The sequence below is a fragment of the Anomaloglossus baeobatrachus genome, chromosome 1, assembly GCF_048569485.1.
Source record: "Anomaloglossus baeobatrachus isolate aAnoBae1 chromosome 1, aAnoBae1.hap1, whole genome shotgun sequence".
NCBI lineage: Eukaryota > Metazoa > Chordata > Amphibia > Anura > Aromobatidae > Anomaloglossus > Anomaloglossus baeobatrachus.
The window spans coordinates 286,349,226-286,362,142 of record NC_134353.1 but is presented as its reverse complement, the minus strand read 5'-3'; the positions used below and the strand labels follow the sequence as shown (position 1 = coordinate 286,362,142).

The 12,917-nt window shown below is 47.1% G+C and overlaps 1 protein-coding gene across 3 annotated transcripts in view; it reads left to right on the top strand.

Moving 5' to 3' along the window:
- Positions 1 to 12,917, top strand: part of BANK1 (B cell scaffold protein with ankyrin repeats 1) — a 1,061,267-nt gene that overhangs the window by 658,923 nt on the left and 389,427 nt on the right. For all 3 annotated transcript variants that reach the window (XM_075350716.1, XM_075350725.1, XM_075350707.1), the window contains exon 9: positions 3,535 to 3,780. In XM_075350716.1, coding sequence (XP_075206831.1) covers positions 3,535 to 3,780 — 246 coding nt within the window. The remainder of the gene's footprint in view (positions 1 to 3,534; positions 3,781 to 12,917) is intronic.

The window sequence follows — 12,917 nt, the reverse complement described above, 5'->3', positions numbered from 1 at the left end:
ATACCCAGTCCCTATGTTGCCTTCCCTAAACAAGTCTCTTTTTCTCATTTGCTGTCCTCATTTTTTAACAATTAGGCCATAAAGGCCTACTTCTTGTAGTCTCTTATGGACAGTCGATGTTGAGATTTGTCTGTGTTACGGTTGCTGTGGCACTGGAGACTATGTTCGGATTTCTTGCTACTGCACATGTGCGAGCACTGGAGACTATGTTCGGATTTCTTGCTACTGCCCATGTGCAAGCGCTGGAGACTTAGTCCTATCTTGGAGCCATTGCACATGTGCGAGTGACATCATCGCTGACACGAGGTCACATATCTCTGATACCTTCTAAGTTGATTGGCCGCTGGTCATGTGCTTGTGACACGTGGTCACATGTCTCTGACACCTTCTATGCCGATTGGTCGCTGGTCATGTGCTTGTGACGCTTTGCTCAGTGATAGGCCAGCGTGACGTTATTGCTGTTGTTCTGGCAGCGGATTGGCTCTGGTGTCCTCCATCTTGGATGAGGCACAGAGTCTATATAAGACCCTGACGCACGCCGCCTGGCGCTCAGTCCTCTTGGTTCATGTATGAGAGTATTCGCTCTGTGCACGTCCCTCTAGGCATCTCTCTGTCTATGCTAGGTGAGCGCTACCGGCAGGGTAGCATTCTTGTACCTTACAGCTTCGGCTGCGGTCCGTATCCTTACATCTTAGTGGAGCGGACATAGGCAGGTGCCTGAGGCACATGGTCCGGCTGGGCCTTGTGATTCTACTCGTAGGTGGACGTTGCCGCTAGGGTAACGTTCCTTATACTGCGTCTGGCAGTTGTTCGTATCCTCGCACACTAGGGGAGCGAACATAGGTAGGAGCTTTGTGCGGCTTGTGCTGCTGTCCGTCTCTTTTGCACCACTAGTGGAGCGGACCTAGGCAGGTGCCATATCCAGTGGTTCGTGTCCTCGCACACTAGTGGAGCGAACGCGGGTAGGAGCTTTGTGCGGCTTACGCTGCTGTCCGTCTCCTGGCACCACTAGAGGAACGGACCTAGGTAGGTGCCATTTTACACTCACTGCTTTTGTCTCTGTGATCATTAACAGAGACCATACCACACACCCTCCGAGTAAGGGAGGAATTGCTTTATTTCCTAATTATATGCCTCTGTGAGTTTAACAGAGGTATTGCACTCTGCACTTGTGCTACTACTATCTTCAGCGGCACACTTATATACTCTTTCTCACTGATTAACCTATCCCTTTTACATTAATGCTAAATACGGTAGTCACTGTGACTTTAACAGTACACGCTGTGATTGGCTCTAGTGTCACTGAGACGTATCAGTGTCAGTACTGCTTCCGTAGTACAAGATACCCCTTATCCTCTGCCATAGTCTGCAGCAGAGACTTTGCACGGTGGACCCTGACTGTCTGATATCTCTTTGGTTTTTATAATCAGACAGCCCCCGTAACAGTCTGCTACTTGATGTCTCTGCATAATTTATAAAGGTTTTTATCTGAGGTGCTGTCAATTTGCATTATCTGACTGCTAATTCTGATGACTGTATCTGTGGCACCCCTAACCTGGTCAGGTACCAGTGAGTACTGCACCCATGCTGGGACAGTGCTTCCAGGTAATTCCAAAGGCTAGAAAGGGGTGTGTACGCACAGACACATAGCAACCAGGTCTCCCACGCCATTAGATAGGACCCTTGGGTAGCCTCTGGAAGAGGCTAGCTTTCAATTCTTGTCAAAAGGTGGAGGGGAGAGGCTGGAAGCTAAGCTGTAGAGACTTTCAGGAAAGAGGAGGAATGAGCCAGTCTGGGGCGTGGAGTGCAGCAGTTGCTGGAAGACACAGTGACACACGGACACCCTAGTCAGACCCTGCACGTGTAGTAGCTGTTAGCGGGGGAGAACGGTTACTGGAGAGTCAGCCAGAAAGACACCTGAAGAGAGGCAGTCGAGTACGGGGACTGCTGGTGACTAGGCACGCCCAGGGAACAGGTCCCTAGAATAGACATCCATTTATTGATCTTCTAAACCTGCCGGTGAGGGAACTGGAGGTCCCTCGACAACCATCTAGAGTCCAAGCCTCAGCAGCAACAGGGGGACCCATAAGGAGACAGAGCCAGATGCCATCTCACATGGTCCACACTGCCGGCAAACAGTCCAAAAAGGGAGAAAAGGCAGCAGCGACTTCCCTGGATAGAACCCACGTTACTTCAAGTCAGGGGTTATCCAAAACAAGAAATTCTAGGAGGGTGAGTTAATGGTTACTCTCTGATCGGCCTAAAGAATACCTGGTTCCTCCTGGTTAATCTCAGCATCGCTCGGGTTCCTCACAGAACATCTGACAGTCAGTAAAGAAGTTAAAAGACTATACGGACTGAGCCTGAGTTATTTTGGGACCTGTTGTTCCACGCACCCGAGCCCCTGGGGCCAGCCTCACTCACAGGAGGCCATATCATCCGACTGCAGACCCCATCAGCCCCAGACGCTCGTTAAACCTGCAGTGGCTGTCACCCATAACCCTGACCGCAAACCGTGAGTGGCGTCACGACTCCCATGTAAATAAACCTGACATACCTGTGGCCAGAGATACCAACAACTGTGGCATCCCTGAAAGTGGAGTGGAGTCCCTGGGGCGACCGCTGCAGGTGGGCGACACATATCCTCCGCAGCAAAAGTAATTCTTCATCTCCCTTTACTGTGATGGTTCTCACGAAAGACGGTTTCATCATAGTGATTGATGATTTCCATGACTATACTTGAGGATACCTTCAAGGTTCTAGCAATTTTCCAAATTGACTGACTTTCAAGTATTGAGTTAAAGATAGAATTTATTTTCTATTTTAATAATTGAGAGGTTCTTACCATATTTTGGCTTAAAACAGTTGTGGAATAATGCTTTGCACTGTATAATACTGTGACACCATGAATCTGATCAATGGTCAGAAAAGATGCACAAGAATTCTCATAGATAAAATCTATGTAATTTTATTAAATCTTACTTTAAAATTACATTATAAAAATCCGCAGAGGTTCCACAAATGGTCCTGCCTGTAATAATCAACCATAATACCAATAGAAGTAACAACAATAATAATATCCTATGCTGTAGGACTAATTTAGGTTTTTATATATTGCACAGGTTGTAATACTAACTGTTGAATGAAAGAATGAAGGGTAGTTTACAGGTAGAACTCGCGCCCCGACACGTGTTTCACTCCCATTTCCTCAGGAGGTGTGTGGAGTGTATAGTACTGTGTAGCAACACTGCCTTCATTAAACATGCCAAAGCATTGTAAGCCATTCCAGCAGATTGCCTGATGAAGGTGCTTGAGAGAATGCTAAGAGGGGGTAAAGCTGTCATCTGAGTAAAAGGGGGCTACTTTGAGGAATAATTGTCTTCATGGTTTTGCTGCCTTCACTCTGAAACTGCAATGTGCCCAACCCAATAAAAGCAAAGAAACTATTGTATTGCATATGTATAAATGTATATGTTTCCTTTATAGCACAAATGTCATTTGAAACAATCTTTTTTATTTTTCATGTAAAAACAGATCACCAACAATGTTCAATAGATTCCTGTAATGATGGCACTGAAGCACAAGCGGACACTGGTAATGAAACTGATCACGATGCACAGGAATACGGTGTAGAAGACATTGGTGAAGAAGAATACAATGAGGAGCAAATGGACTACAGCAGGTCAGACAAGATGCCGGACATGATGGATGATTATGGTCCTTTAATCCCTGCGGAGAATCCTTCAGAACCATTTAACAGTGATGACCCTTGTTTGCAAGGTAAGAAGCAAATGTAATGGACAGCAGGTTATAATTGCAGGATCTGAATGTGTTGCATCAGTTTTCCTGATTCTAGTTGATTATAACATATCAGGTAGGAAATTGTTAAATCATTAATAATCTTTAGATATTACATGTGGTATATTATTCTATAAGGGGTTTTATCCAATCTTTAGTGGCAGATATTACTATTGTTAGTAATAAAATTATTGCAGAAAAGCTAAGTTTTTTGTGAAGCGTATGGACTTGGATACCCTCTGTACTGTACCTTATCTGCTATTTTTGTAAGATATGAATATGGCTTGACAAAACATGATGTAGATGTGCTAGAGGTTGTTTACCCTCCAAAAAAAACAGGGAATCAAATTAAAATATATCCCAATACTTGAATCTTAAAAAAAACCCCCAAAACATAGAAACTTGTCCACTCACTTTTCTCCCATTGTGACATACACTACCGAGAGAAATAGTACAGTAGTTAACGGTTATTCACAAACTTGTAATTTACTGATCCCTGAGGGTGCAACCATTCGTACCTCCTAAATTCCTCCCATGAACAGCAGAGCCCTGTCTTGAATGGTGCGGTAATGTGCATGCTTGACAACTGCTCCATTCATTGTCTATAGAACTGCAGAAAGTAGAGGAGCATGTTTTGTGCTTTCTCTGGCAGTCCCATACAATGGAGTGGAGGTGTAACATTCATACGGTATTACCGGTCCATTCCAGATTGAGATCTGCATAGTGTCGCTCCCAGGGGTATGGGGTACTCGGTTCCGGGCAGAGTCTCTATTGGGAATGTAACAGTAGGAGCCGTTACCCAGTTCTGTGCCCTGGGCCCTTTTTGTAATGGGGATATTTACAGGGGATGGTTGAATAAAGTTTATTCGTGACGCCACTTGCGGTGTTGCAGCTATATGTAGGGAGCCGCTGCTGCAAAATGTCTCTACTGGGGCTGATGGTGTAAGCAGTAGAGATGAGCGAACCGGTCCCGGTTCGGCTCGAGGTCGGTTCGCCGAACGGAGGTCCCGTTCGAGTTCGGCTCGTCGAACGTTCGACGAACCGAACTCGAACTGCATAGGAAACAATGGCAGGCAATCACAAACACAGTAAAACACCTAGAAAACACCCTCAAAGGTGTCCAAAAGGTGACAAACAACTCAAACACATGGGAAAGTGACAAGGACATATACTCATGCGAAAACAAAACAGCTGGACAAGGAAAAAGAGGAGGACACACAGATATAGGCATGGCACGCCATTCTAAAATCATGTAAAACACCGCAAGGTGACTCCAAGCGTAGTCTCCCTTTTTTTCCAAAAATTGGGCCCCACACACACCCACCCATTCAGTGGCAGCAGTTGGGCCCCAGTTGTACACTTCACAGCTAGATTTGCATCAAGCACATTCAAAAATACGCCATTCTTATCCGTCCCCAGGATGACACCGGGGTAGGTAGATAAAGTCTTTGCTGACCCATGACTTGTTCATCTTGGCTTCTTTTAAAAACAATGTAAGCAAGGGTTACTCCAAGCGGAGTCTCCCTTTTTTCCAAAAATTGGGCCACACAGACACCCACCCCATCAGTGGCAGCACTTGGGCCCTAGTTGCAAACAGGATGTTTTGATTTGCATCAAGCACATTCAAAAATACGCCATAATTAACCGTCCCCAGGATGACACCGGGGTAGGTAGCAAAGTCTTTCCTGATCCCAGCTCTGTTCATCTTGGCTTCTTTTAAAAACAATGTAAGCAAGGGTTACTCCAAGCGGAGTCTCCCTTTTTTCCAAAAATTGGGCCACACAGACACCCACCCCATCAGTGGCAGCACTTGGGCCCTAGTTGCAAACAGGATGTTTTGATTTGCATCAAGCACATTCAAAAATACGCCATTCTTATCCGTCCCCAGGATGACACCGGGGTAGGTAGCAAAGTCTTTCCTGATCCCAGCTCTGTTCATCTTGGCTTCTTTTAAAAACACAGCAAGCAAGGGTTACTCCAAGCGGAGTCTCCCTTTTTTCCAAAAATTGGGCCACACAGACACCCACCCCATCAGTGGCAGCACTTAGGCCCTAGTTGCAAACAGGATGTTTTGATTTGCATCAAGCACATTCAAAAATACGCCATTCTTATCCGTCCCCAGGATGACACCGGGGTAGGTAGCAAAGTCTTTCCTGATCCCAGCTCTGTTCATCTTGGCTTCTTTTAAAAACACAGCAAGCAAGGGTTACTCCAAGCGGAGTCTCCCTTTTTTCCAAAAATTGGGCCACACAGACACCCACCCCATCAGTGGCAGCACTTGGGCCCTAGTTGCAAACAGGATGTTTTGATTTGCATCAAGCACATTCAAAAATACGCCATTCTTATCCGTCCCCAGGATGACACCGGGGTAGGTAGATAAAGTCTTTGCTGACCCATGACTTGTTCATCTTGGCTTCTTTTAAAAACAATGTAAGCAAGGGTTACTCCAAGCGGAGTCTCCCTTTTTTCCAAAAATTGGGCCACACAGACACCCACCCCATCAGTGGCAGCACTTGGGCCCTAGTTGCAAACAGGATGTTTTGATTTGCATCAAGCACATTCAAAAATACGCCATTCTTATCCGTCCCCAGGATGACACCGGGGTAGGTAGCAAAGTCTTTCCTGATCCCAGCTCTGTTCATCTTGGCTTCTTTTAAAAACACAGCAAGCAAGGGTTACTCCAAGCGGAGTCTCCCTTTTTTTCCAAAAATTGTGCCCCACACACACCCACCCATTCAGTGGCAGCACTTGTACCCTAGTTGTACACTTCACAGCTAGATTTGCATCAAGCACATTCAAAAATACGCCATTCTTATCCGTCCCCAGGATGACACCGGGGTAGGTAGCAAAGTCTTTCCTGATCACAGCTCTGTTCATCTTGGCTTCTTTTAAAAACAATGTAAGCAAGGGTTACTCCAAGCGGAGTCTCCCTTTTTTTCCAAAAATTGTGCCCCACACACACCCACCCATTCAGTGGCAGCAGTTGGGCCCCAGTTGTACACTTCACAGCTAGATTTGCATGAAGCACATTCAAAAATACGCCATTCTTATCCGTCCCCAGGATGACACCGGGGTAGGTAGATAAAGTCTTTGCTGACCCATGACTTGTTCATCTTGGCTTCTTTTAAAAACAATGTAAGCAAGGGTTACTCCAAGCGGAGTCTCCCTTTTTTCCAAAAATTGGGCCACACAGACACCCACCCCATCAGTGGCAGCACTTGGGCCCTAGTTGCAAACAGGATGTTTTGATTTGCATCAAGCACATTCAAAATCAACAAGCATTTACTCTCCCCAGGATGACACAGGGGTAGTAAATTCCTTCTGGATCCATGACTTGTTCATTTTGATGAACGTCAGTCTGTCCACATTGTCACTGGACAGACGCGTGCGCTTATCTGTCAGCACACACCCAGCAGCACTGAATACACGTTCAGAGACAACGCTGGCAGCTGGACACGACAAAAACTCCAAGGCGTAAGTTGCGAGCTCTGGCCATTTTTCTAGGTTTGAAGCCCAAAAGGAGCAAGGCTCCAGTTGCACAGTCATGTCATCGATGTTCATTTGGAGATACTCCTGTATCATCCTCTCCAGCCGTTGAGTATGTGTCAGACTTGTTGTCTCTGGTGGCCTTGCAAAAGAGGGTCTAAAAAAATTATGAAAAGATTCCATAAAATTGCTGTTACCAGCACCAGATACGGTCCTACTGGTACGGGTAGACTGTTGAAGATGACGAGACCGTCCCATGTTTGTCAAGTTACAACTGGGAGATTCCCTCCCTGCACCTGCACGGTTGTTTGGTGGAAAAGCCGAGCTAAGATCGAGTAACAGCTTCTGCTGATACTCCTGCATACGTGCGTCCCTTTCTATGGCTGGAATTATGTCACAAAATTTGGACTTGTACCGGGGATCTAATAGTGTGGCAATCCAGTAGTCATCATCACTTCTAATTTTGACAATACGACTGTCATGTTGGAGGTAGTGCAACAAAAAGGCACTCATGTGTCTTGCGCAGCCATGCGGACCAAGTCCACGCTGTGTTTGTGGCATAGAGGTGCTACCCGTTCTTTCTTCCTCTGACATCTCCCCCCAACCTCTTTCAACTGAAATTTGACCAAGGTCTCCCTCATCCGCTGAGTCTTCCATGTCCATGGACAGTTCGTCCTCCATTTCTTCATGTTCTCCTGCACCTTGCTCAACATTTCGCCTGCTACTATGCGCCCTTGTCGATCCCTGTTCCCCATGGTCCCATGCCTGCTGCGTTGGTGATGATGAACGTCTGGACCTTGGTGATGTTGTTGTCCCTTGCGCATATGAATCCTCCTGTAGTTCCTCCCCTTCATGTTGTCCCACCCCCTGACTCCGAATAGTGTTTAGCGTGTGCTCCAGCATGTAAAGGACTGGAATCGTCATGCTGATAATGGCATTGTCAGCGCTAAACATATTCTTCGCCATGTCGAAACTGTGCAGAAGGGTGCATAGGTCCTTGATCTGAGACCACTCCATCAGGGTGATCTGCCCCACCTCTGCATCTCGTTGGCCCAGGCTATATGTCATGACGTATTGCACCAGGGCTCTGCGGTGCTGCCACAGTCGCTGTAACATGTGGAGAGTTGAATTCCAGCGTGTCGCCACATCGCATTTCAGGCGATGAACCGGCAGGCCGAAAGACTTCTGGAGCGATGCAAGTCGCTCTGCTGCGGCGCTTGAACGGCGGAAGTGAGCAGACAGTTTTCGTGCCCTGTTCAGAAGGCCATCTAGGCCGGGATAGTGTGTTAAAAATTGCTGGACGACAAGGTTCAACACGTGAGCCATACAAGGTACGTGTGTCACCTTGCCCAGGCGAAGGGCCGCACCCAGGTTTGCAGCATTGTCGCACACGGCCTTACCAGGCTGCAGGCTGAGTGGAGACAACCATTTATTAAACTCGGACCGCAGAGCTGACCACAACTTCTCAGCTGTGTGACTCTTATTCCCAAGACATGTCAAGCTAAAGACCGCCTGATGCCGTTGCGCTCTGCTGCCAGAATAGTAATGAGGCGTGCGTGATTCCTTCTGCGCAGTGAGAACGCTGGTGGCCTGACCAGGCAGGCTTGGGGCGGAGGTGGAGGACCCAGATGAGGTGGAGGATGCAGAAGCTGTGGCGGAACTTGGACAGACAGAGGATTGACACACAAGTCGTGGGCACGGCAAGACTTGTGCAGCAGACCCTTCACCATCTATCACCATAGTTACCCAGTGCCCAGTCAGCGACATGTAACGTCCCTGTCCATGCTTACTGGTCCAAGTATCGGTGGTGAAATGCACCCGTTCACACACAGAGTTTCTCAAGGAAGCGGTGATGTTGTGTGCGACATGCTGGTGTAGCGCGGGCACACCTTTCTTAGAGAAGTAGTGGCGAATAGGCATCTGGTACTGGGGCACAGCGACAGACATAAGGTCTCTAAAATCCTGTGTGTCCACTAGGCGGAAAGGCAGCATTTCTGTAGCCAACAGCTTACAGAGGGATAGAGTCAACCTCTTAGCTTTGTCATGGGTCGGAGAAAGTGGCCTTTTATTTGACCACATCTGAGGGACAGAGATCTGGCTGCTGTGTGTAGACGGTGTTGAGTAGGGTGTCCCTGGAAAAATGCAGGTTTGTGAGGAAAGTGCAGGCGGAGACATGATGTTGCCTTCATCCAACGTTGGTGCTATCGATGTCTGAGAGAGCTGTACACACTCACTTGTTTCCCCTTCCAAACCAACTGACGACCTACCAAGCAAACTGCCTGTTGCGGTTACAGTGGTGGAAGTTGTGGGTGGAAAAACAGGTGTGACAGCTGTCCCCACAGTCCTAGAAGATGAAGATCGCGCGGATGCACTGGAAGGGGCGGGCGGTGGATGGTTCGCTCCGCTAGGCCGCATTGCAGCACAGTGAGCTTCCCACCGGGACCTATGATATTTATTCATGTGACGATTCATGGAAGAAGTTGTCAAACTGCTGAAGTTTTGACCTATACTAAGAGAATCATGACAAATTTTACATATCACATGATTTGGGCGATCTTTTTCTATGTCAAAAAAGGACCAGGCTAGGCAAGGCTTAGAGGCCATGCGACCTGTTGATCCACCCCGAATAATGCTCATAGGCAGAGTGGTGGCTGAGGATGCAGTTGTAGACGTGCTACCAGTGCTCCGACTCGGTCCAGGAAGGCGCAAGGTAACTTCGTCGTCGGTTGCATCCTCCTCCACCGCCTCTGTTGACCTCCTCGAGTGCCTGACTGGGGGTTGACAGTAGGTGGGATCTAGAACTTCATCATCAAATGTTGTGTTTGCACTCCCCTCCCCCTCAGACCGAGCCTCTTCTTGCCCTGACCGAATATTTAAGTTGTCATCCCAATCGGGTATCTGCGTCTCATCTTCATCAGTATGTTCCTCATTGTCTATAACCACAGGTGTTACAGTTTGTGACAAAGGGTCAACATTATGCTCAGAAACTTGGTCCTCACGGCCTGAATCAGAGTCACAAAGGTTCTGGGCATCACTGCAGACCATTTCCTGTTCTGTACTCACTGTAGCTTGGGAGCAGACCTCTGATTCCCAGGCTATAGTGTGACTGAACAGCTCTGCAGACTCAGCCATCTCAGTTCCACCATACTGTGCAGGGCTGATGGAGACTTCAGAGCTGGGAGAAATCAAGTGTGATTGGGATGACAACTCAGAGGACTGGTGTTTTTTGGATGCGGTACTTGAAGTGGCTGAGAGGGCACTTGTTGGACCACTTGAGATCCATTCAAGCATTTTCCTTTTTTGCCCATCATTTACCTTTCTTCCTGTTGTTCGTGTCCGTAAAAAAGGGAGCACATCGGATTGTCCACGGTAAGTAGTAGACATCTTACTTTTGCTGGTAGATGGTCTATCTTCAGCAGATGATAATGGAGCTTTGCCACCTTCCCCACAGACAAAACCTTTTTTGCCTTTTCCACCACGCCTCTTCCCCTTTCCACCAGCATCTGTCATTTTGCCACTCATGTTGATTGCGACAAGATTGTGGACTGAAAATGTGGTAGTAAAAATTGAGAGGTGGTGAAGATTGCAGTGGTGGTCTAGCTTTATTAACAGCAGAATAATAAAGAATAAATATCCCTGACAATGCAACTACGGCCCTTAAACTGGCAGCAAAAAATGCTACTATAATGGCTTAGTTATGAGTTGGAGTGTGCAACGCAGGCAGATGCGCTCTGCAAATGTCTTTGCACTAGTGGGACTATAGCAAAGTCCAATAGCCACGTATAGGATGCCACTAGGTACACTGAGTGTTTGCTAGTATAATGGCTTAGTTATGAGTTGGAGTGTGCAAGGCAGGCAGATGCGCTCTGCAAATGTCTTTGCACTAGTGGGACTATAGCAAAGTCCAATAGCCACGTATAGGATGCCACTAGGTACACTGAGTGTTTGCTAGTATAATGGCTTAGTTATGAGTTGGAGTGTGCAACGCAGGCAGATGCGCTCTGCAAATGTCTTTGCACTAGTGGGACTATAGCAAAGTCCAATAGCCACGTATAGGATGCCACTAGGTACACTGAGTGTTTGCTAGTATAATGGCTTAGTTATGAGTTGGAGTGTGCAACGCAGGCAGATGCGCTCTGCAAATGTCTTTGCACTAGTGGGACTATAGCAAAGTCCAATAGCCACGTATAGGATGCCACTAGGTACACTGAGTGTTTGCTAGTATAATGGCTTAGTTATGAGTTGGAGTGTGCAACGCAGGCAGATGCGCTCTGCAAATGTCTTGGCACTAGTGGGACTATAGCAAAGTCCAATAGCCACGTATAGGATGCCACTAGGTACACTGAGTGTTTGCTAGTATAATGGCTTAGTTATGAGTTGGAGTGTGCAACGCAGGCAGATGCGCTCTGCAAATGTCTTTGCACTAGTGGGACTATAGCAAAGTCCAATAGCCACGTATAGGATGCCACTAGGTACACTGAGTGTTTGCTAGTATAATGGCTTAGTTATGAGTTGGAGTGTGCAACGCAGGCAGATGCGCTCTGCAAATGTCTTGGCACTAGTGGGACTATAGCAAAGTCCAATAGCCACGTATAGGATGCCACTAGGTACACTGAGTGTTTGCTAGTATAATGGCTTAGTTATGAGTTGGAGTGTGCAACGCAGGCAGATGCGCTCTGCAAATGTCTTTGCACTAGTGGGACTATAGCAAAGTCCAATAGCCACGTATAGGATGCCACTAGGTACACTGAGTGTTTGCTAGTATAATGGCTTAGTTATGAGTTGGAGTGTGCAACGCAGGCAGATGCGCTCTGCAAATGTCTTGGCACTAGTGGGACTATAGCAAAGTCCAATAGCCACGTATAGGATGCCACTAGGTACACTGAGTGTTTGCTAGTATAATGGCTTAGTTATGAGTTGGAGTGTTCAACGCAGGCAGATGCGCTCTGCAAATGTCTTTGCACTAGTGGGACTATAGCAAAGTCCAATAGCCACGTATAGGATGCCACTAGGTACACTGAGTGTTTGCTAGTATAATGGCTTAGTTATGAGTTGGAGTGTGCAACGCAGGCAGATGCGCTCTGCAAATGTCTTGGCACTAGTGGGACTATAGCAAAGTCCAATAGCCACGTATAGGATGCCACTAGGTACACTGAGTGTTTGCTAGTATAATGGCTTAGTTATGAGTTAGAGTGTGCAACGCAGGCAGATGCGCTCTGCAAATGTCTTTGCACTAGTGGGACTATAGCAAAGTCCAATAGCCACGTATAGGATGCCACTAGGTACACTGAGTGTTTGCTAGTATAATGGCTTAGTTATGAGTTGGAGTGTGCAACGCAGGCAGATGCGCTCTGCAAATGTCTTTGCACTAGTGGGACTATAGCAAAGTCCAATAGCCACGTATAGGATGCCACTAGGTACACTGAGTGTTTGCTAGTATAATGGCTTAGTTATGAGTTGGAGTGTTCAATGCAGGCAGATGCGCTCTGCATATGTCTTTGCACTAGTGGGACTATAGCAAAGTCCAATAGCCACGTATAGGATGCCACTAGGTACACTGAATGTTTGCTAGTATAATGGCTTAGTTATGAGTTGGAGTGTGCAACGCAGGCAGATGCGCTCTGCAAATGTCT